The sequence below is a fragment of the Plecotus auritus genome (assembly GCF_963455305.1).
Source record: "Plecotus auritus genome assembly, chromosome: 9".
Taxonomy (NCBI): Eukaryota; Metazoa; Chordata; class Mammalia; order Chiroptera; family Vespertilionidae; genus Plecotus; species Plecotus auritus.
In genome coordinates, this window is record NC_137783.1 from 1013474 (window position 1) to 1036588 (window position 23115).

General features: G+C 54.0%; 1 protein-coding gene across 6 annotated transcripts in view; it reads left to right on the forward strand.

Moving 5' to 3' along the window:
* The window catches only part of PLEKHA1 (pleckstrin homology domain containing A1), a 36420-nt gene extending 16073 nt beyond the window's left edge, over nt 1-20347 (forward strand). Inside the window, exons 4-13 of one of the 6 annotated variants that reach the window (XM_080641757.1) lie at nt 938-983; nt 2076-2173; nt 6231-6356; nt 9771-9914; nt 11289-11357; nt 12723-12787; nt 13989-14052; nt 15493-15582; nt 17043-17113; nt 18109-20347. In XM_080641757.1, coding sequence (XP_080497883.1) covers nt 938-983; nt 2076-2173; nt 6231-6356; nt 9771-9914; nt 11289-11357; nt 12723-12787; nt 13989-14052; nt 15493-15582; nt 17043-17113; nt 18109-18301 — 966 coding nt within the window. In that variant the 3' untranslated portion in view covers nt 18302-20347. The remainder of the gene's footprint in view (nt 1-937; nt 984-2075; nt 2174-6230; nt 6357-9770; nt 9915-11288; nt 11358-12722; nt 12788-13988; nt 14053-15492; nt 15583-17042; nt 17114-18108) is intronic. The other 5 variants (XM_080641758.1, XM_080641756.1, XM_080641761.1 and 2 more) reach the window with 5 other exon arrangements.
* The last annotated feature ends 2768 nt before the right edge of the window (nt 20348-23115 follow it).

A 23115-nucleotide genomic window follows, 5' to 3' on the forward strand; every position in this document is an offset into this window, starting at 1 on the left:
GCCAGCTGCCTTTTCTGTCGCTCCCCTTTGAGGACGTCCGTCTCTCCGTGTAGCTGCTAACTTCCATCTCTGCCCCAGCTTAGCAAGTGTGAGGGGAAGGGTTTGAACTCGGTAGACATGCCACTTCCCCCAGATTCACTCCTGGACACACTGCAGTGTGACTCAGAGCTGTGGCTTTACAGCTGAGATCCCTAGGGAGCCGGACTTAGAAGGTAAAACAGATGCTAGTTGTCCGTCCCCACACTGGGCCCAGCAGGCCGTCGGCATGAACGGGCTGCCAGGAGCTGTGTCACCAACAGGAGGGCGGCGAGCGGCGGCGGTCGGGTGCTTCACCTTCCGAAGGGAGCCTGGGCTGCATGGTAACGAGACCCCGTCTCCCGGTGCCCCCTGCAGCGGTCCCCAACCTCCCGGACCTCGCGGACCACCGCGCCCGCGGCCACCGGCTGGCGACCGCTGCTCCCGCACCAGAGGGTCGGGCCGGCTCTTCCTTCCTCGTCCAGCTTCACGCCTGCGGGACGGTTGGACTTCCTTAAGCGTACCTTCTCCCACCTCATCTTCTCTGAGAGGTCCCAGCTCACTTAGAAACAGGCAGTTTGGGAAGAACTCACAGTTCTGTAGAGGTGTTTTGAAAAATACGTTAAAGTACAGATATTTGTGTGCGTGACATAAAACTGAGAGGTTCACCTTGAATTCTTCGCCTTTCCTTGGGAGGTCACACGTTTGCTCACAGAGACCTGGGGGCGTTGGTCGTTGTCGCAGCTCCGCGGGGAGCCCGCAGCTCGTGTACACGGCCGTCCCGTCTCAGCTCCCTGGAGCTTGTTCCCCGGCTGTGCTGGAGGAGGAGGTGGTGACGACTGGGCAGCGCACGCTGGCCCTGGGCACCGTGGGGCTGGTACGGTGCACGGCAGCAGCGAGTGATGCATCTCTCTCTCGGTAGGTGAGCGATGCCACTAAGCTGAGGCCCAAGGCGGAGTTCTGTTTTGGTGAGTAGCCTTGTCTCATGGCCGCTGGTTGACGTTTAGGGGGACCACACCCCGTTGTAACGAAAGCCGTCCCCGAAGCGCACAGCACTCCTGCGGGCTGATGAGTTGTTCTCAGGCAGGTTCCCCGGAACCACCTTCAGGGGAGGAAGAAGCTCCCCCCGACCCCCTCTCCCCCGCTCCCCGGTGTCTCGCCCAGTCTACCCCCACCCCCACCTCCACCCCCACCCCCACCCCCACCTCCACCCCCACCCCCACCCCCACCTCCACCCCCACCCCCACCCCCACCCCGTGGGCTAGCTGAGCCTCGGATGCTTTCGTCTCCACTGATGCCTGAGTGACCCACAAAGTGGAAAGTGCGTGGAGCAGCCACCACCCCCTGGGCTGGGGCGACATCCGGGAGAGGCGGGATCCCCAGAGCCTTGGGCGGAGGGGCCGCAGGGAGCTGGAGGGTGACGTGGGACAGGCCAGCTGGTTGTGTGCTGCTGCACGAGTCCCATCTCCTCACTCCCTGCCGTCTCCCGTCAGGCCCTCCTGTGGGCAGAGCGGGCCTGAGCCGGCAGGGACGGCTGGGAAGTGCTGTCACACTCCGGCCCCGTGTCCCAGCGGGGAGCTGAGAGCGGGGCCCCCACCACACAGGCGCGCGTGGGCAGGGCCCGGGAGGAGCGTTCGCTGGGGGGTCTCTGCGTGCACTGGCGGGAACGTAAAGGGAGTCAACCTTTCGGGAAGACAACTTGTCACTATCTATAATGGATTCCCTTTGCCCCAACACGTCTGTGTTTAGAGACTTACCCTGTAGAAATGCCAGTGTACGTGTGGAGAAAGGTATGTTTCACTGGGATAGTTCACATAATTTCCAAAACTGGAACAGCCTACACCTCCGTCATTAGGGGGTGGTCGAGTACATTGTGGCATTTTTGTTTAATGGAGGACGTGGCCGTTAGGAATAAGAATGATACCCTTGTTACTGAGAGAGAACAGCAGTGCTGCGATCGTCACAGCATTGAACCTAGCGTGGTGTTCATCTGCTGCAGACAAACTTGGAGGTAGTAAGTGCCAATTCCATGTATTTTAGTTAATTTTTTCTCTCAACAGTTATGAACGCAGGGATGAGGAAATATTTCCTACAAGCTAATGATCAGCAGGACCTAGTAGAATGGGTCAATGTGTTGAACAAAGCTATAAAAATCACAGTAAGTATTTGTATTTTAAAGTTTTAATGTCTGGAAGTAATGGTACATTTTGGAAACACACCTTCTGGATAGTAACTGCATTGCCAGTAGGTTGTTCCTCACAGTTTCTGGAAGAGGTCGGTGTTCAGAATGTGAATGCATTTCCTGTCTGTGGCGACCGTGGCCCTTAGACCAGCCCAGGAATGCTGCGTTAGCCCGCTCTGCGTTCCTGTGGTCCCAGCACCGCTTGTAGCCACGGTTCCGGGGGAAATGCACGGGGAGTTGTGCTGGAGGGTATGTGGGCTTTTTCTCCAGAGCACGAGTCTCCCTGTACCGCCCAGGTAGTGCGAGTAGGGTTCCCGTCCCCACATGACTGGGCTGCTGTTGGGGGTGGAGGGTGTGACGGGCATGGGACTGAGCAAGGCTTAGGGACGGATCCGAAGAGCCGCGGCGGTCAGCGGGCGCCCACGGATGGGCCTCGGGGAGTTTGTCTCCGGCTCTGAACTTCTTGCCACACCCGCTTTCCCCCTCGCGTGCCAGCGCTTGCTGCCCTCACACCCTGTTCTGTGCGGCGCCTTCTGCTTCCGCGCGGGCTTCCTTTCTTGGTCTTCCGATGGACAGGAGCTCGTTGGACCGTCGCCTGCGCCGGGCCCTGCCCTGAGGCTTACCTAACGCATGTGGAGGCGCGAGACTCGGGAGGTTTAGTACCTAAGGTGACGGGAGAGGGTGTGACTCTGGGGGGGACACAGGGCAGTACAGAGATCCTGTCCCATAGAGACACACACCTGAACCCCATATACTCATGCTGACCAGTGTCACCCCGATACATTTAATACATAAAACGAAAAGGGTTGAGTGACTTGCACAGGTTGCCTAGGTGGTGAGGGGAGCTGGGAGCCGCACCGGCTGTGAAGGCCCCACACTGCAGCCAGCCCGCGGCCCTGCTCTCCGCCCACTGGTGAGGTCAGCAAGGAGGTGGGGTCTGACCCCCGGTGATACTCCTCACCTCTTTCCTCCCGACACGCTGGTGGGGAAGCACATAGTAGGCCTGCACGGAAGGGGCAGGCGGGTTTCCTGTGGGAGCCTGTGTGTTCCCTGAAGGGCAGGTGTCTTACTGACCCCGACAGCTGTCCTCCAAAAACACTGCCGTGCGAGTCAGCAGATGCTCCGTCACATTTACCTCGCACTCAGGGCAGAGCCAACAACCGCGGCTGTGCTCAGCGGGACGGCCCGATGGTCTTAGGCTCCACAGCAGCGGCTCAACCTGTGACCCACAGGCTGAGAACCGCTGGCAGGGTCGCCTAAGACCATCGGAAAACACAGATATTTACATTACTATTCATTGACCGTAGCAAAATTACAGTTATGAAGTAGCAACGAAAATAATTTTGTGGCTGGGGGTCACCACCACATGAGGAGCTGTATTAAAGGGTCGCGGCATCAGGGAGGTTGAGAACCACTGCCTTAGAGAGGCGGGTCCAGGCCCTCGGCCGAGCTGACGCACACTGACAGTTCCCGCTGACAAGCAGCCAGGCTGCGGCCTTCCAGAGCTAGCTCGCACCGGTCAGCAGGACGTTAAGCAGTTTCAATGCCTTTGTCTCCACGTTAGTGAGGTGTTCGTTCACCTACGAAATCCCTGTATTAACAGTTTGTTCTTGTGGGTTTATCACGGATACAGGTATTGGAATTCCTTAAGAATTTTTAAAGTTCGGAGAAGTTTTGCCCGGCTGGTGTGACTCAGTGGTTGAGCATCGACCCATGCACCAAGAGGTCGCTGGCTCAGTTCCGGTCAGGGCATGTGCCTGGGTTGTGGGCTCGATCCCCTGTAGGGGACGTGCAGGAGGCAGCCAATCGATGTTAACGTTTCTGTCTCATTGATGTTTCTCTCTCCCTTTCCCTTCCTCCCTCTCTAAAATCAATAAAAACATACATATATCGCTTCTCGGCCTTTTGGCTAAGATCAAGTGTAATAAAAACATATATAAAAATAAAATGAAGCCTGGCCGGCGTGCTCAGTGGTTGAGCATCAACCTATGAACCAGGAGGTCATGGTTCGATTCCCAGTCAGGGCACATGCCAGGGTTGTGGGCTCAGTCCCCAGTAGGGGGAGTGAAGGAGGCAGCTGATCCATGATTCTCCCTCATCATGGATGTTTCTATCTCTCCCTCTCCCTTCCTCTCTGAAATCAATAAAAATATATTTAAAAATACATAAGTAAATAAAATGAAATTCCTAAAAGTTTTAAGCTATTTGGAACACTTTGACTTTTAATTTAAGTATTTCCTTCTCTCCTGCGTTTAGATTGGTCCATTGAGTCAGTCTTTCAACATGTAGTGACTGCTCCGTATTTTGCAGTAGTAGCTCTGCCCTAAAGCCAGAGATGATGAATACTCCACCGTCCCTGTCCACAGGGACATGGCAGAGTCCTGGGTGGGATGGAGGGAAGGAAGAGATGGCAGCTCAGAGCCGCACACGGTGTTAAGCGCTCGGGTGAGCGGTGTAGTTTGGTGGCTGAGTGTGGGGACAGTCGCACTGACCCAGCTGGAACGGAGTGTCTCCCGGGCCTTGGAGCCTTGTCTCGGGGTTGCCGGGAACCCGCCCTCGGGAGAGGGCTGGCTGGGATGATGAGGCGAGAGTAGGTGGGAGCTAGTCCTGCCCTCGTGAGCACTCAGTAAATGGTGGCCGTGCGATAAAGAAAAAGTCGTGTGAGCACTTAAAGTTATGTACACTATCAGCAGTTCTTACACGTGTTAGTTTTAAGTAAGTAGACTAAGCTGGAAATAGGAATCCTATCTAATGAAAGAGTAATATGCAAATTAACCATCACTCTGCTATGCCCACCAGCCAATCAGGAGGGAATATGCAAATAAACCCAACCAAGATGGCTACAGCCACAGAGAGCAGGAGGGAGGCTTGGGTTTCCCCAGCAATGGAGGAAGCCAAGCTTTCCGCCTGTCCTTGCCGGCCTAGGCCTCCACTCAAGGCTACAAAGTTTCAGTGATAGAAGATACATAAATCCAAACAGAAATGGTGGCAGCCACGGAGCTGGAGAGAGCAGGAGGCTAGGGTTGCCCCTGGCGATGGAGGAAGCCAAACTTGCTGCCTTGGCCTGCTTTGGCCTCCGCTTAAGGCTACAAAGTTTCAATTATAGAAGATACATAAATCCCAACGGTTGCCACCAGGAGTGAGCAGAAGGCTTGGCTCCACTCCAGGCTACAAAGTTTCAATTGTAGAAGATAAATAAACCCCAGATCCCAGGGCCTCTGCTTGGGTTGCCGGGGGGCGTGGCCGGCCTGCAATCCACCACAGGCCCCTCGCCCAGGCTGCCCCATGCCCCAAGGGAACCCCCACCCTGATCTGGGACACCCTTCAGGGCAAACCAACTGGTCCTCACCCATGCACCAGGCCTCTATCCTATCTAATAAAAGAGTAATATGCAGATTGACCATCATTCTAACACACGAGATGGCTGCCCCCATGTTGTCAAAGATCCTGCCCCCATGTGGACACAAGATGGCCACCACAAGATGGCCAGCAGGGGAGGGCAGTTGGGAGGGACCAGGCCTGCAAGGGAGGACAGTTGGGGGCGATCAAGCCTGCTGGGGAGGACAGTTGGGGGCGATCAAGCCTGCTGGGGAGGGCAGTTAGGGGTGACACGGCTGCAGAGGAGAGAAGTTGGGGGTGACTGGGTCTGCAGGGAAGGGCAGTTGGGGGGGACCCAGGCCTGCAGGGGAGGGCAGTTAGGGGTGACCAGGCTTGCAGGGGAAGGCAGTTAGGGGCAAACAGGCTGGCAGGGGAAGGCAGTTAGGCATCAATCAGGCTGGCAGGGGAGTGGTTAGGGGGTGATCAGGCTGGCAGGCAGAAGCGGTTAGGGGCAATCAGGAAGGCAGGCAGGCGAGTAGTTGGGAGCCAGCAGTCCTGGATTGTGAGAGGGCAGTCCGACATCCCTCGAGGGGTCCCAGATTGGAGAGGGTGCAGGCTGGGCTGAGGGACACCCCCCCTCCCCCCGCACGAATTTCGTGCACTGAGCCTCTAGTTCTGTGATAAAAGGGATCATTCCTTCCCCTTCCTGTTTCAGGTACCAAAGCAGTCAGACTCACAGCCTCATTCTGAAAACCCAAGCCGCCCGGGGGACGGTGGGAAGAAGCAGGTGTCCTACCGAACGGACATCGTGGGCGGGGTGCCCATCATCACGCCGACGCAGGTAGTCCAGGGTGCTCTGCTGGGATGGTCTGATTACGGAGCGGGTGTCCGTGTTGCTATCAAACGGAAGCAGCACGGCTCCTGAACTAGCACAGTGGTCTGTGAACACAGAAAGCTTACGTAGTTGTCTCTAGTTTCAAAAGTTATGAGGACGCTGACACTGACGAGGATGCTCATGTTGCTGGTGGGAATGTGAAGTAGGATGGCCACCTGCAGTTAATATGTGACCCAGCATTTACACTCTTAGGCATTTATTGTAGAGAAATGAGACGTATGTTTACATGGAAACCTGTGCATGCATGTTCATAACAGCTTTATGCCTAAGAGCCCCAAATTGGACCTCACGCCGATGCTGTTTAGCGGGTGAGTGGTTAAACAGCGGTCAAACCAGGACAACTGCCCAGCAGGAAGAGGGGGTGCGCTGCTGGTCCAAGGAGCAGCTTGGCTGCATCCCCAGAGAATTGTGCTGGGCTAAGAAAGCCACTTTCACGGGCCCTCCTGACTCTACTCGCATTATGTTCTCTAAATGGTAGGCTGGAAGATGGAGAACAAATCCGTGGTTGCCAAGGAGCTGGGGAGTGGGGCTCGAGAGGGAGCTGTGATGGCCAGGGCGGTATGGTGTGGTGGCTGTGATGGCCAGGGCGGTATGGTGTGGTGGCTGTGATGGCCAGGGCGGTATGGTGTGGTGGCTGTGATGGCCAGTGCTGTATGGTGTGGTGGCTGTGATGACCAGTGCTGTATGGTGTGGTGGCTGTGATGGCCAGGGCGGTATGGTGTGGTGGCTGTGATGGCCAGTGCTGTATGGTGTGGAGGCTGTGATGGCCAGTGCTGTATGGTGTGGAGGCTGTGATGGCCAGTGCTGTATGGTGTGGAGGCTGTGACGGCCAGGGCGGTATGGTGTGGTGGCTGTGATGGCCAGTGCTGTATGGTGTAGAGGCTGTGATGGCCAGTGCTGTATGGGGTGGAGGCTGTGATGGCCAGTGCTGTATGGTGTGGAGGCTGTGATGGCCAGTGCTGTATGGGGTGGAGGCTGTGATGGCCAGTGCTGTATGGTGTGGTGGCTGTGATGGCCAGTGCTGTATGGTGTAGAGGCTGTGATGGCCAGTGCTGTATGGTGTGGAGGCTGTGATGGCCAGTGCTGTATGGTGTGGAGGCTGTGACGGCCAGTGCTGTATGGTGTGGAGGCTGTGACGGCCAGGGCGGTATGGGGTGGTGGCTGTGATGGCCAGTGCTGTATGGTGTGGTGGCTGTGATGGCCAGGGCGGTATGGGGTGGTGGCTGTGATGGCCAGTGCTGTATGGTGTGGTGGCTGTGATGGCCAGGGCGGTATGGTGTGGTGGCTGTGATGGCCAGGGCGGTATGGTGTGGTGGCTGTGATGGCCAGGGCGGTATGGTGTGGTGGCTGTGATGGCCAGGGCGGTATGGTGTGGTGGCTGTGATGGCCAGGGCGGTATGGTGTGGTGGCTGTGATGACCAGTGCTGTATGGTGTGGAGGCTGTGATGGCCAGGGCGGTATGGTGTGGTGGCTGTGATGGCCAGTGCTGTATGGTGTGGAGGCTGTGATGGCCAGTGCTGTATGGTGTGGTGGCAGATGCATAGGACGATGCACACACAGACAGATGAGTGCGTGTCAGTACCGTGAACTCCATTGTCAGGTGTGATCATGCTTTGTAGTGACACAGTTCCCCTGTTTGGGGCACTGGCTTGAAGGTTGCTAGGACCTCCTGTACATTTTAAAACACGTATTTTTACTAGAGGCCCGATGCACAAAATTTGTGCAAGAGTAGGCCTCCCCCCCACCCCCCCTCAGCTGCCGGCACCGGCTTCCCTCTGGCACCCGGGACCTGGACTTCCCTTGCAGCCCCGGCTTCATCCAGAAGGACTTCCGGTCTAATTAGCATATTGTGCTTTTGTTATTATAGATTGCTTTTAGAGAGGAAGGGGGAGAGAGAGAGAGGGAAACGTCAGTGAGAGAGAACTGATCGCCTGCCGCCTACTGGGAATCCAGCCTGCCACCTGGGCAGGTGCCCTGACCGGGAATCGAACCGGGACCTCTTGGTGCACAGGTCGATGCTCACCCACTGAGCCGCACCAGTGGTGGCCCTTCTGTACATTTTCAAAGTACCAGGTGTACCGGTTAATAATGCGGATTTTGTAATCAAAGAAAACATGATAATTTCAATCAGAAGTGCTTTACTCAAAGTAATGTCCATCGCTAGCTACACATTTCCCCCATCTTTCAGGTAATTTGTGGATACCGTCCCAATAGAACTTTTCTTGTTTGGAGGCAGACCATTCAGAGACCCCATTTTCCACTTCTTCGTACGTTTTGAAGTGCTTCTCAGAAAGTGCGGGTGTCATGGATCAGAACAATTTGTAATCTGAAAGAGCAAGGTCTGGTGAATACAGCGGGTGGGTTTATACTTCCCAGGCAAGATCTTTTCACGTGTCTTTAACTGGTTTTGAAGTGTGTGATGGTGTGTTGTCATGAAGCAAAATAACTTTGCTGTGTCTTCTGGCACATTCTGGTCGTTTTACGATCAAAACGTGGTTCAAATTGACCTGGACATTCTTTGTCTTGCACATCGAAATCATCACTTTTAGAGCGTTTAAACCAGCGTTCACAAGTATCTTGAGATGGAGCATGTTCACCATAAACTTCCCGAAGTATACGATCACTTTCAGCAGCACTTTTCTTCAAAATAAAGTAATGAATTAAAACTTTCTGCAAATGCTCTTTTTTTTGTTTTTTGGCACGAAGTTTGACATTTTTAAGTGTAAAAATATCTATGATGTTAACACCTTCAGGAAATTTGACATATGAAGTTTTGAAGCTTGCTGTCAATACAGCAGAATAGCATACATATCAAATCACATGTACATCAACATGTGTAACTCCATCTATTGAAAAAAATCCGCATTATTAACTGGTACACCTGGTAACTTCCCGTGACTATATAATTATTTCAAAGGAAAAAGTTAAACCCCACTGCCCCATCCCTCCCACAGAAGCACTGGTCGCAGGCCTGCTGCAGAACGAGAGAAACAGGCAGGTGTGGTTAGTCAGTGATGGACAGTTAGATAAAGTATCATAAATCAACTAAACACTTTTCCCTCCAAGTCTGTGTTCCTCACTCAGCTGAGATGGAGTTGGAGATTCTGCTGGGCTGACAACATGGCCTACAAGTCTGCTTTCCCCCTTTCTGAGATTTTTAAAGTGTTTCCATCACAGTGCACACCCCGTCTGTCCTGGGTGAGCTTCAGGGGCACAGCGCTCGCGGGGTAGGCATGTGCTTACGGTGGTCCCTGGTGCTCCCGGCTCCTCGGCGCATGGCCTCTGAAGTGTCCCCGACTGTGCTCCCCGTGTGCCTGGAAGCTGAGCGCCAAGAAAAGACGCTTTTCTGCTTCACTCTAGAAAGAAGAAGCCAACGACTGCGGTGAGAGCGTTGACAGAAACCACTTGAAAAGGTCACCCAGCCATCTCCCCTACTTCCCCCCGAAACCGCCCTCCGACAGCGCCGTCATCAAAGCCGGGTATTGTGTCAAACAGGGAGCCGTGGTGAGTCGCAGTGGGAAGTGGGTGTGCGGGCCTCGGCCACACGGCTTAGTTTTGCGCCAGGACCTGAAGCGAGCGTGCAGCTGAGGAGTTGGGGGGGGGGGGGGTGGCAGCAGGGGGGCTGTTCTAGGGCCTCTTCGCTCCAGGCTCCCGTGCTCCGTGCGCAGCTGGGCAGTGATGCTTGGTGCCCCTTGACCGGCCGTCAGTGGCAGATGACCTTTCCCAGCAGCTGTATTTATCCCGGGAAGACTTCTGTTACCCCCCTCCCCCCGGGAGAGGGTCACGTGGGCTGTGGAAGTCACCTCCACGCCCGCTGGATGCCGGGCTGGCCTCAGTCGGAAGCTCGGTGGCCTTGGCCTCCTTAACCTCTCAGCCTCTTGGTTTCTTTGGAAGGAAAGTCACATCATAAACCCACCTCCGGGGCGTGTGGAAGGTGTGGGCCGGCCAGCCCAGCACCCGGTCCCCAGGAGCGCCCGCAGGCCGGCCAGCCTCGTGGAGCTAGGGAGAGCCGTGCACCCCAGTATTTCCAGCCCTCGCAGCACCTCTCTAAAGGGAGCCATTCTGTCCGAGCGAGCTAAATCTCCAGAATTCCATAAGGAAATAAACGTTTTCAAATGAAAGAGAGGAATTCCCTGAGTGAAGACAGACCGACATCCTGCAGGTCCCTCGACGTCTCCTCACTGTCAGCTCAGCTCAGCAGGGGAAGGTCTTCCGTCCCCATGTCTGACCTCCGCTCGGCTCAGGGAGACCGGGGTGCGGGCCGGCAGGTCCCACCTGCGCCCTCTGCGGTGCAGTCAGCCCTCAGGCTGCGCTCGCTGCCTGGTGTGGAGGGCTTTCAGACGCTCCTTCCTTCTGTTTTCCTCTGACGTCCAAAATGCCAACTCTTAGAGAAGCTGAAGTGCGTTCACAACACCTACATGTCATTGGCCAAAGTATTTGTACAAAGAAGGCCCACTTTATTGATACCTAGTGATACCTATTGTCCTGCTAGTGAGTGTAACGTGCCTGCACATGGAGACGCTTGCTGTGGTTTCATACCGTTTCCTGTTCTTGCTCTTGACCTCGTGAGAGCATTTGTTTTGTGGGGGCTGGGGGTGGGAGGATGGGGAAGTGCCTTTTTTTTTTTAACTTTTAGAGCATTGACATTATGAAGCTCCATTATACCATCGTGATAAAAGCTGAAGGCCGGGGCCGTGCTTGGGTTAGGAGTTCACGGCCTGATGGCGAAAGAAATGAAGTTCAGTCTGTCCCCCAGGGGAGGGCAGCGGGGGCTTCCTCGCGCCTGCGTGCCCCACGGCGGGTTCGCTCCAGAGCAGTTCGTGGTCATCAACACGGGCGTCCTGGGGCAGAGTCTCATGTCGGGCTGCTCTCCCGTAGATGAGGAACTGGAAGAGGAGGTACTTCCAGCTGGACGAGAACACCATTGGCTACTTCAAGTCCGAGCTGGTATGTCGCTGTGTCACGGGGGGGTGGGGGGGGTGCCTTTAGGTGTCGGAGGGCCCGCACCCCGGTGGGGCTCGCGTGCAGTGTCTGCTTTCGGGCCTGTTTCTCCGGTAAGAGGCGAGCACGTGGCTGGAGAGGAGCGTCCGGCTCAGGCCTGCCGTGGGGCTTGGTGGGTGGTCTCTCGGTTAGGTGATTGTAAATGATCATCACTGAAAAGATGGCACCTTCAGAGACCTTTCACCGTCAAAGGACTGAAGACATCGGAACCCCTCAGTCTACAGGGTTCCTTCAGGGCCTGGAGGCGGGAGGCAGCAGTGGAAGGAAGGAATTGTGTCTCCGGCCACTGGGCCTGCCGTCTGCCCTGCCCTCTGCCCTCCACGTTTGCTGTGGGAGCAGGTCACTTAGTTTCTTCTACGAGATGGTTTTGTTGTAGCTGAAGGAGGAGTCAGAGACTGAAGTTCCCTCTTTCCTCAGTCTGAGTACCATCCTTCTTTAAAGCGCTGCAGGCCCGACACACGGGATTCGTGCAAGTGGCTCGGCCCGCAGCCACGGCCAGCCCTCGCAGCCTGGCTTCATAGGGACGGCCGTTCCGGTCGGTCTAATTAGCATAGGAGCTCTTTATTACGTAGGATCCTTGCCACGTGACCCACGTTTTGCAATAGCCTGATGGGGACATTGAGTGCAGTTCTGGCCCCCCTTCCTGTTTGATGGGACCTTTGAGGGGGAACCACGTCTCTACAGGGTGCAGGGCGTACAGAAACGTTACAGTCGGAGGTTATTTTTAAATGAACTGTTTTGTAAAACCTTAAAGATTGTGATTTTAAAAGTGTCCGGCTGTCGTTTACGTTTCCCTCGGGGCTCGTAAAGCAGCAGCACGTCCGGTCATGCTGTGCTCGTCAGCGGCCTGCGGTCCTAGTCTTCGATGCAGCACAGGGTGTGGGGGGGACGCTGTGCTGGCCAGTGATGGCCCGTGTCCATGGCTTCTGGCTGGTGGTGTAACCTTGGGTCAGGTACTTACATGTCTAACCCTCAGGTCCCTCAGGGCAGTACTAGTGCATGTGTGTAGGGTGATGGGAAATTCCAGGGAGCTGACCCTTAAAACCTAGCACATGCCTGGCACCTAGTAAATGCCGGGTGAATTGTGCTTGTTCAAACAGTGCGTTTGTATGGAAGTGTTCGTCTTAAAACGCTCATCTAGCTCAGGTATTTGGGTGCTCCCTGCCTGGTACCTCGGGGGCAGTGTCTGGGCTGTTCTGATGCTGCATGGTTCAGGAAGCACCATCTCGACGCAGGTGTCCAGGTCAGACCCCGGAGAGGCTTTTAGGAAGCGACGTCACGTGTGTGTGTGTGTGTGCTCTCTCCCGCCAGGAAAAGGAGCCTCTCCGCACGATCCCCCTGAAGGAGGTGCACAAGGTCCAGGAGTGCAAGCAGAGGTGAGCGCGCCGTGCGCTGGCGGCACGCGCACAGCGTGTGCAGGCTGATGCTGGCTGCGCTGCAAGGTGGCCTTTTCTGTACTTGGGTCATTCTCAGCTTCTTATCGTGGCGATACGCTAGACTTTTTAAAACCTCCGGATTAAAGTATTGAGATTCTTTTTGTTTGAAAACTAAAAATTAGGAAGCAATCCTTAAGCTTATTAATGAAAAGGAAAAACTTCAGAGTGAACAACTTCTATCCTATTTGGCAAATTGGTGATTAGCATGTTAGTATTTCAAGGTTGGTGCAGAACAGCTGCATGAGGCAATGTAGTAATGGTGCAGTGCAAACCGATTTCTTCATGTTAAAAACTTTGAATGTTAAAGCAGTTTTATGTACCTTATCTAAAATACACATATAATTCCCTGGCTGGTTTGGCTCAGTGGATGGAGTGTCAGCCTGTGGACTGAAGGCTTCCGAGTTCGATTCCAATCAGGGTTGTGGGCTCCATCCCCAGTGGGGGGCATGCAGGAGGCAGCCAGTCGATGATTCTCTCTCATCATTGATGTTTCTATCTTTCTCTCCCTTTCTCTTCCTCTCTGAAATCAATAAGAATATATAAAAATAAATACAAAATAAAATATACATATAACTATATAAACTGGAGTGCAAAAAGAAGTTGAAAAAATTGATAGCTTGGTTTTGTTAAATCAGTATTTTACTTCATACTTATTTTCTTATTGATACACTAGAGGCCTGGTGCATCAAATTTGGCCTGCACTCTTGCAATCCGGGACTCCTCGGGGGATGTCTGACTGCTCCCTGCAGGATCGGGCCTAAACTGGCAGTCGGACATCCCTCTTGCAATCCAGGACCGCTGGCTCCTAACCACTCGCCTGCTCGCCTGCCTGCTCGCCCCTAACCACTTGCCTGCCTGCCTGCCTGCCTGATTGCCCTTAACCACTCTGCCTGCCTGATTGCCCCTAACCGCTGGCCTGCCTGCCTGATCGCCCCTAACTGCTGGCCTGCCTGCCTGATTGCCCCTAACCGCCTCTGCTTTGGCCCCCGCCGTCACGGCTTCATCTGGGAGGTCGTTCTGCTGTCCTGTCTAATTAGCATATTATGCTTTTATTATTATAGATATTCGGTATTGAGTAAATAAATGAAAAAACCTATCAAACAACTGCTGTTTAAGACTTGAAAATTTTTTGTGTTAACAGTGACATAATGATGAGGGACAACCTCTTTGAAATTGTAACATCATCTCGAACTTTCTATGTGCAGGTAAGATACTTATTTGAAAGTTATAGATCCTCTTCACCGGGAATTAATAATTTTAGAGGGATGTGAACTTGTAGGTTATGAGAATAAGCAAAACATAATGACAACTGCAGTTATTTTTTTTAATCATCGTTGGAAGTGTGACATATGTCCCCGTTTGTCCCCCATCAACCTGATAACCGCAATTCATCGAAAAGTGTTATTGTGTGAATTATTGGTAGGTCACATGTTCAGCGAACGAGAGTGCTCTTTGCTGTTAGTTGAGTAGAATTAAGTAGTATTTGGAGGAAGGGAAATCTACTTTACTTAGAAGCTAAGTGTGTACTTTGAACTTGGATTATTTTGCACATATTTTGGAATTTTGGTTGCATAATTTTTGGTAATTTTATAAAAGTGATACATGATAAAAGTGGACGGTAGAGCTTCGGTTTCACTGACGGCAGATAGGCACCTGCATTTCAGTTTAAAACATACTCTTTACTCATCGTATTAATCAGATTGGAATTTTTAAAAAACTAGATTTGTTTTTGTTTTATAAAACTTACATATGCTTATTGCAGAAAACTTAGAAATTATAGAAAAATGTGAAGAAAAGGGTGGTTTATAAAACACAAGAATCCCACATTCAGGCAAGCATTCTCTTTTTTTACTGCCTTTCTGAAGGCATATATTTATATAACAAGTGGAGTCATGAAATACCGTGTGTCCTGGCTGGATGGCTCAGTTGGAGCGTCGTCCATACTCCAGAAGGGTTGTGGGTTCAGTCCCTGCTTGGGGCAGGTATGGGAGGCAGCCGATGGAAGTTTCTCACATTGATGTTTCTCTCTCTAAAAATAATAAACATATCCTCAGGTGAGGATTAAATAAGTAAATTTCTTCTTCAGGATGAGTTTCTAGCTCTAGAGTAAATCTTAGTGCACGAACCTTTTTAAACCTCTTTATTTTGCCAAATTGATTTCTTGACATGTCCTCCTATTTACAGTGAATGAAGGTATATGCTTTACTTTTGCCTACTTGGAAGTTTTTCTTTTAAAAAGTATTTGATAGCCTTGGTTCAAAAATACTATCCTGATTCTTTAAAACTTTTGACCTAGTAGAGTGCAGACTCTGGAAGTGAAGGACAGTATCTCCACGCCCCTCCCGGGCCAGTATAGCTGGGTCAGCGTCACAGGAGGTTTGGAAGCCACGGTCCCATCAAGGAAGATGCTTCGGGCTGTGACTGCCAACACTTAACTTCCCTTAGGATTACGGCACTACAAATTGTTTCTAGAAAAACCGCTTACCCAGCAACACGTGGTTTAAAAGTGATTTCTACACGTGTTTTGACGTCGTTGCCCTGGAATGATTCTGTTGTTGCGGCTGTTTATTCCCAAGCTCCTAGGCGGGGCCTTGGGTGCCGGAGCCGGTGTGGGAAGTGGACTGAGTGCGCCCTTTCTCCCTCAGGCCGACAGCCCCGAAGAGATGCACAGCTGGATCAAAGCCGTGTCGGGGGCCATCGTGGCGCAGCGCGGGCCCGGCCGGTCGGCGTCTTCTGTACGGGTCCTGTGCGCCGTGCTCTCCCTGGGGTTCCCCATCCCGCCACGCTTCCTCCCCCTGATCCTCCTGGTCTCTTCCTGTGAGACCCACTCGCACGGCGACTTTCACAGCCACTGGACCTGCAAGGAAGTCCTGCCTTTCTGATGTGCTCCCCTAGCGGGTGGACAGTCACTCCCGCTGCACCGTCCGGTCTCCCTGCTCAGCAGGGCTGGGAGGAGCGCCCCCTGCCTGGGGTTAGGTCCTCACTGGTCAGTCCGGTTTGGTGCAGCCCGCCAGTTCCTGGGGCAGGTGTGGCCTGGCCAGGGCAGGCCCTCAGCCGCTGCCGTTAGGGTCCTGTGGGCTCACCTGTGCCAGACCACCGAGCGGCCGGGGCCTCCTGCACTGACGGCTCGCAGGCGGGGTTTCCGCTCCCGGGCCTCTCGGTTTCTCCCCGCCAATTGGAAAGGCTGCTTCTGTTTCCAGTCCTAATTAGCTTTGTGGCAGTATCACGGGAAAATTAAAGCAGCTAAACTGCTCAGAAATAGTAAGAAAAGTGTTTTTAAATTTTAGTTTACCACGTTCAGGACAGTACAGGAATAAGATTCACTTTAGACCCTTGGTCTCTGGTCTCCAGTGTGCGGAGGCGTGAAGGCATGGCGAGGTGTCCCTCAGGTCTGCAGAGCACAGGCCGAGAAGTAACGTGGTCGCGTGATGCATTTCCTTGGTGGTAACGTCGCCTCCTTTGTTTTTTAATAGATTTTTATTGAATTCAGGGAGGAAGGGAGAAGGAGAGAGAAACATCAATGATGAGAGAGAATCATGGATCAGCTGCCTCCTGCAAACCCCCACTGGGGATCGAGCCCGCCACCTGGGCACGTGCCCTGACCAGGAATCGAACCGTGACCTCCTGGTTGATAGGTTGATGCTCGACCCCTGAGCCACGCCGGCCGGGCGGTAACGTTGCCTTTTAATGGTTTCCTGCTTTTAGTCACCACAGGCCCGTCCGTACAAATCCACCTTCCTTGCTTCTGTTTTTTTTTTTTTTTTTTAAATATATTTTATTGGTATTTTACAGAGAGGAAAGGAGAGGGATAGAAAGCCAGAAACATCGATGAGAGAGAAACATCGATCAGCTGCCTCCTGCACACCCCCCACTGGGGATGTGCCCGCAACCGAGGTACATGCCCTTGACCGGAATCGAACCCGGGACCCTTCAGTCCGCAGGCCGACGCTCTATCCACTGAGCCAAACCGGTTTCGGCACCTTCCTTGCTTCTTAATCACGCCGTCTCCCCGTCCTTTCTGGACCATCAGAGCCCCTCCCTGTGCCTGTGCCCTCCCAGGGTCGCTGTGAGATTCTGCGAGCGTGCTGCCTGGGGGGAGGCGGGAGGCGTGTCTGTGCTGGTGGCGGGCGCGGACTGTCCGCTGACTCGGCTCCTCCGGAGGTCCACTCTAACCCCAGCTTTGCCTGTGTTCCAGATGCGGCAGGCCAGACGGCTGTCGAACCCTTGTATTCAGAGGTACACGCCCAGGACTGGGGGATGCGGCACGTATGTGGGCGCGCACGCACGTGCCTTCTCACTCCTACTCACCCGTCCGTCCTAGAAAGTTGAGCTAACAAACTGCCTCCTGCAGTTGCCGTAACCTTCGACACTAACAGCCCTCGGGTCGGAGTAAATAGCGGAAACATAGCGAAAAGCCACTTGACCGACCGAAAGGCCGCAGGCGCCATCGCCTAAAACTCAGCTGGCGGAAGTGCCAGTTCCCGTTTCCGCATTTTCTGTTTTGACATTTTCACATGACACCACCCAACACGCATCCTCGTTCTAACGTGTGCAGTCGTGCATGCCCGGTGTCGGACGGACACTGCTGCAGTTTGCATGGCACTGAGTCTCAGGTGACCTTCGGCCTCCGTGGCATCGGTCACGTGGGGAACGGGCGGCACTCGGTTCTCGGAGCCGCCGGTGTCGGGTGAGCGCAGCGCACTAGGAGCTGCGGCGAGGCCCCTGCAGGTCTGAGACCACGAGACGGAGTTGAGATCAGCAGTCAGGACTGAGCCACTTCAGCGCAGCTTCCCGACGGCTGAGTCTGTACCCATGTTCCCTGACGATCTTAGGCCAGGTGACTGCACGGCATTCAGAGCTAGACACGCAGTTACACGGAGAGCAGAGAGGTGTGCTCGTGTCGCAGTGGCACGACCTAGTGCTGACTGACCGTGAACTTGAGCAGCACAGCCGGCCGCCGGGAGCACAGCTGAGCGGGCGCCTGGACCCGTGTCCCTGGCAGCCTGGCTGCGCCTTCAGGGTCGGCTCCAGCCCCGCGTGGGACAGGCTGGCCCTTAGTGAGGGCGGCCGCCCTGCTTCACACCCGCTCGCTCCTGCACGCGCCTGGCTCTGGCGAACACGTGCACGCTTGCTGCATGGCTCACGCTTCTGTGTGTGTGTGTGTGTGTGTGTGGTGCTTGTTCCTCAGAGAGTAAAGCCTCACGTGACCTGCTGACCGTGTCGTGTGCGACTGACCGTGTCTGACCCCCACTCCCTTCCAGGAGCAGCCCGGCGGCCCCAAGCCCCAGCCCGCGCCCCGCGCCCCCGCCGCGCATCCCTCCGCCGCTCGCAGCAGCTCTTTGGTCTCAAGCTTTACCCTGGAGAAGCGAGGATTTTGCGAGTCTCTTGCCAAGGTCAAGCCAGGGAGCTTCAAGGTCCAGACTGTCCCTCCAAGAGAACCAGCTTCCAAAGTGAGCGGGCGCGCCCTGCCCGCCCCTCCCGGCAGGAACGGCCCGCGGGAGGGGCAGTGCGGCCCCGTGGACGTGGACGTGGACTTGGACTTGGACGACGCGAGCCTGCCGGTCAGTGACGTGTGAGCTGGACGCTCGGCGGCCGCCGTGCCAGCCCCTCCCTCTCCTGAGGCTTCAGCCAAAGATGACAGGTGACAGGTCTCCACAGCCGTCCCACGGCCTCGGATGTGCTCCTCACAAGCTGGTCAACCAGGGCCCTGGGCGTGGCCAGCGCCGTGGCGCCTGTTTCAAGGAAAGACAGAAGCAGCGTCTCATCTCAGCTGTCCCAAGTGTCGAGCGGCCTCACTGGGTGATGAAAACGTGTGTGTGATGTTTTTTCCTAATGAATTTGATCATTACATGTTTATCCACTTAAAAATTAAAAATGCCCATCGATTATCTTGGTCATTTAAAAAAATTCCTATGACTTCCTCTTAGATGTTCACTATTTACACACTGTTGCTAGTTCATATTATTGAATGAAAATTGCCAGACCGAGATACCTAAGCCCCCGACCGATGTCCGGTGCTGTGATCCCTCCCAGGGTGCGGGCGGGTCTGACGGGACAGGCTTGGTGCGCTGGGTCTCCCACAGAGGGTGTTCCTGGGCTGCCGGGAGGGCTGTGGCTGCGCCGGGTGGAGGAAAGGGGAAAAGGAGATTTTAAAAAGCTGCCTGTCGGACATCTGTTTGAAACGGTAAATAAGGCTGCAGTAGTCATTGCTGTATTCAGTGGGAATCCTTTGGTGCGACGTTTCTGGAGACCTGGTTTTCCTATGAAAGTCTGTACAAAGTTCTCATTTCTGTGTTGGGTCCGTGCGAGACCCCAGTTCATATGTAAAGACACCTCCCTCGTTCTGCGATCGGCCTCGACTGTCACTAACAGCCGCTGTTCACGTGCCTGTGCGCCATCTCGTCGCTGTGCTCGAGTCCTGCCTGGTGGGTTTTAACCCGAGTGCTGAGTAAGGCATCATTTTATGTTAGAGATATCAGATGCTGATGTGTGCTGCCTGTGCAGTATTTGTGTTTCAGAACACACGTTAGTCCACACTGTCTTGGGGAGTCATAAACATAAACATAAACATGAGCGCCTCTGAAAGCCCTTCGTCCGAGGCGCTGGTAACAGACCCGTCGGAGCAGGTACCGTTGTGCAGTTCAGTCGTAAACCTTCGCTTTCAGAAGACTCTTGAATTCACATGCTGCTATTTTTGTGATATTTTACCATTTCCCAGTCCTGTTTTGTTTTGAATTCATACGTGTCCTGTGCCTCCTCCTCATTTTCTAAGATGAGTTCTTGTCTGAGAAAGAGACTTCCTGCTGCCGTGGTGGGTCCAGAGGTCAGTGTCCACGACACTACTTACCAGAGCGTCACCCCAGCGCCCGGCGCGTGGAGAATGCACCACCTCCTGACTCCTAAGCCAATGTCTCTAATGTTTATTTAGCGTCTCCTTCTCTGCAGCTCCATCTGGAAGTGAGAGAAGGGAAGGTGGTGAGTAGCTCTCACTTTATTCATTGTGCCGGCTCCTCCGAGGCCCCACGCACGCCCGGGACCTGGCGTGGACGGCGGTGCTGGGGGCCTCGGGCAGGTCGTGGTACCGCTCTGCATCGCATGCTTTCTTCTCATATTTTGGTAATTGGATGTTTTTCATAGTGACAAAATACTATCTATTTGGGGACTTTTTATGGAACTACCCTTGTACTCAAGAGCATAGGAAAACATTCTTGTGATTTTGGGGTCTTCTGGTATTTATCTCAATACTTTTATAATAATATGAAAATTATTTAATTATTTTAAAACATGTGCTTTCTTTGTAAACATGTCACATCTGAATTGTCAGAAATTCCTTTGAACACCTTACTGTTTGCTGCATTTTTCTGTACATGTAACATGCCTTCTTTCAGAATGGGGACACGCGTGTGCCTCCCAGCATTTACCTGTACACGCGTCTTTATAGTCCCGTGGGGGGACGCTGACAAGGAGAATAAACCGCTCAGAGCTAATCCCAGCTCCCGTGTCATGTGGTCTGCTTGTGCTCTGTGAACAGTGAACCGCTGGGCAGGTGGGGGTGGCCACTGACGAATGCGTGGACTGAGGGCAGGCTGCTTGGTGACCCTCGAAAAGACATTGCACGTGAAAAACAGTCTGTGGGGAAAGCTCACTCACTCTGTTCAGTAAAACGTGTTCTCCAAAGGAAGTTACCCGTCGGCTTCAGAGCTGGGTGGATGGCCGGGGGCTTGCCGTGCAGGCTGGGTGGGGAGACGACGTGACCGGGGGAGGGGGGGCGTGCACGGATGCCCAGGGGCTGTGGACGGCTCGTCAGGGCCCGCCAGGCGCCAGGCGGGGACGGACACCCGGTCAGCGGCGGACAGGGCGTCTGCTGTGTGACGGGCATCTCCCCGGCACCTGTGGGGCGTCTTCATGAGCTGTGCGGCTTCCTCTCCCTCCCAGGACGTGCGTAGGGTTTTTAAAAATAACAACGTTCCAAACTCTGTTGCTTTTACAAAAGGAGAGGTCCCTTCCTCAGCCTCTCTCACTGGTGGCTGCTGTTCGGGACTTTCCCCCAAGGGCCCTCTGTCAGGGCCTGGGACGCCGCCAGGCAGGAAGCGCTGTGTGCAGAGGGCAGTGCTGGCGCTGAGTCCCGGTTGGCCGGAGTCTTCCTGGTCTCGGGCAGGGCTTGCCAGTCCACACAGACCCTGGTGGAAGCACACTTGGAGGGTCTGCTTTCTAGTTACAGCCTGTGCTGTGCAGACCCAAGAGCACTTGTGTTGTTTGCCAGTGATTTTTGAAAATTGTATTTCTTCCAAGCTTCACACAGGACGTGGATTGAAAATGTGGCTGAGTTGGGGTTAGCACTGAATTTCTATTGCTAAAATCGTAGTATTCCATTATGACACTAGAGGCCTGGTGCATGAAATTCGTGCCCTCGGGGTGGGGGGTGTCCCTCAGCCCGGCCTACGCCCTCTCGCAGTCCGGGAGCCCTCAGGGGATGTCCGACTGTGGGCTTGGGCTCACGGGGAGTGGGTGGGCCTAAGCCAGCAGTCGGACATCCTTAGTGCCGCTGCGGAGGCAGGAGAGGCTCCCGCCACTGCCATTGAGCTCACCAGCCTTGAGCCTGGCTTCTGGCTGAGCGGCGCTCCCACAGGGCACACGGACCACCAGGGGGCAGCTCCTGCGTTGAACGTCAGCCCCCTGGTGGTCGGTGCGCGTCATAGCGACCGGTTGTTCCGGTTGATTTGCATATTAGCCTTTTATTAGATAGGATGTTTAAAATGAATGATGCCCTTAGTCATGTGGCAATGGCGCCACCTTCTGGCTGTGTCATTGCTAAATTTAAAGCAATTGGGCCCTGCATCAACCTATGAGCCAGGAGGTCAGGGTTCGATTCCCGGCCAGGGCACATGCCGGGTTCCAAGTCGATCCCCCAGTGGCGGGGGGGGGGGGGGGGGGGCGTGTAGGAGGCACCCTACCAATGATTCTCATCATTGACGTTTCTGTCTTTCCCTCTCCCTCTGAAATCAATAAAAATATTTTTAAAGAAATAAAAAAAAATAAAGCAATGAGGAGTCTCACTTTATTTTGCTCATAGATTAGAGAAGATACGCAAATGACTTTTTAAGTTCTTCTTTGAAATAATTGTACCCAATTCAATAGTTACAGGAAACCTGAGCTCTTGTGTGCCCTGTAGTCAGTTTCCCCAAGGATAACATTGAAAAAGGAGTAAAATAGAACGAGCACATTGACACGGATCCGGTCAGGATCCCGGGCATCCGTCAGCACAGGGTCCCCCACTGCTGCCCTCCTATGGCCCCCCACTGCCAGTTCCACAGCCTTGGGAATAAACAGGGTCACTTGCCCCAAATCTAATTAGGTTTAAAATCCTATCTGTTTTATACCAAAGCTTGGGCGCCGATCCATCCTGGTGTTAGCGCCTCGGTGGAAGTCCTGCACACGACCCTTGGTTTACTTTGCATTATCCCCAGATGACTAAACGGGTTGAGTTTGCATTCACTCTGCTTTCAGCGGTTCCCAGAACAGTACCTGTATTTCACAGGGATAGGCTTCTGTACACGCATTTATGTGTAATATTGGAGAAGCAGTCACAGCCTCCCCGAGAGGGTACGCCCTGGCGTTTGACGTCGTGGACGTTAAGGCTGCCAACCTGGGGACCGGATGAAACGGCCTCGTGGCGCCGGAGTCTTGCCCTGGAACTGGCTGTGGAGACCGTTCTCGTCGCCCCGTGTTTTCCCACCCGGTGGGGCCCCGGGGCGAACCTGCATCTTCAGGTTACAGTGCACAGCACCCAGGGAACCTCGGACAAGGAAGACCCAACCAGGAGTTTGCAGAGATGCGGCTCCGTGGTGGAGCGTTGACCTAGGAACCAGGAGGTCATGGTTTGATTCTCAGTCAGGGCACATGCCTGGGTTGTGGGCTCCATCCCCAGTAGGGGGCGTGCAGGAGGCAGCCGATCCATGATTCTCACCTTCGATGTTTCTCTCTCTCTCCTCCCTTCCTCTCTGAAATCTCTCTATATAAAAGCCTAAGCCACTGTTTTGCCCCAACGACTGGTTGCAATGATGCGCACGGACCACCAGGGGGCAGACGCTCAGTGCAGGAGCTAAACAAAGTGCAACAGGTGATAGAATCAGGCCTGGAAAACTACAGCGGCCTGGAAGTGACACGGAGAGGGCGAGGGCGAGGCTGGGCAGACTGGTGAGCAAACACCATGACACGACAATAGGTTTGTAAAATGTTCCTTTAGGACTTGAAGGGTTCATTGCTTC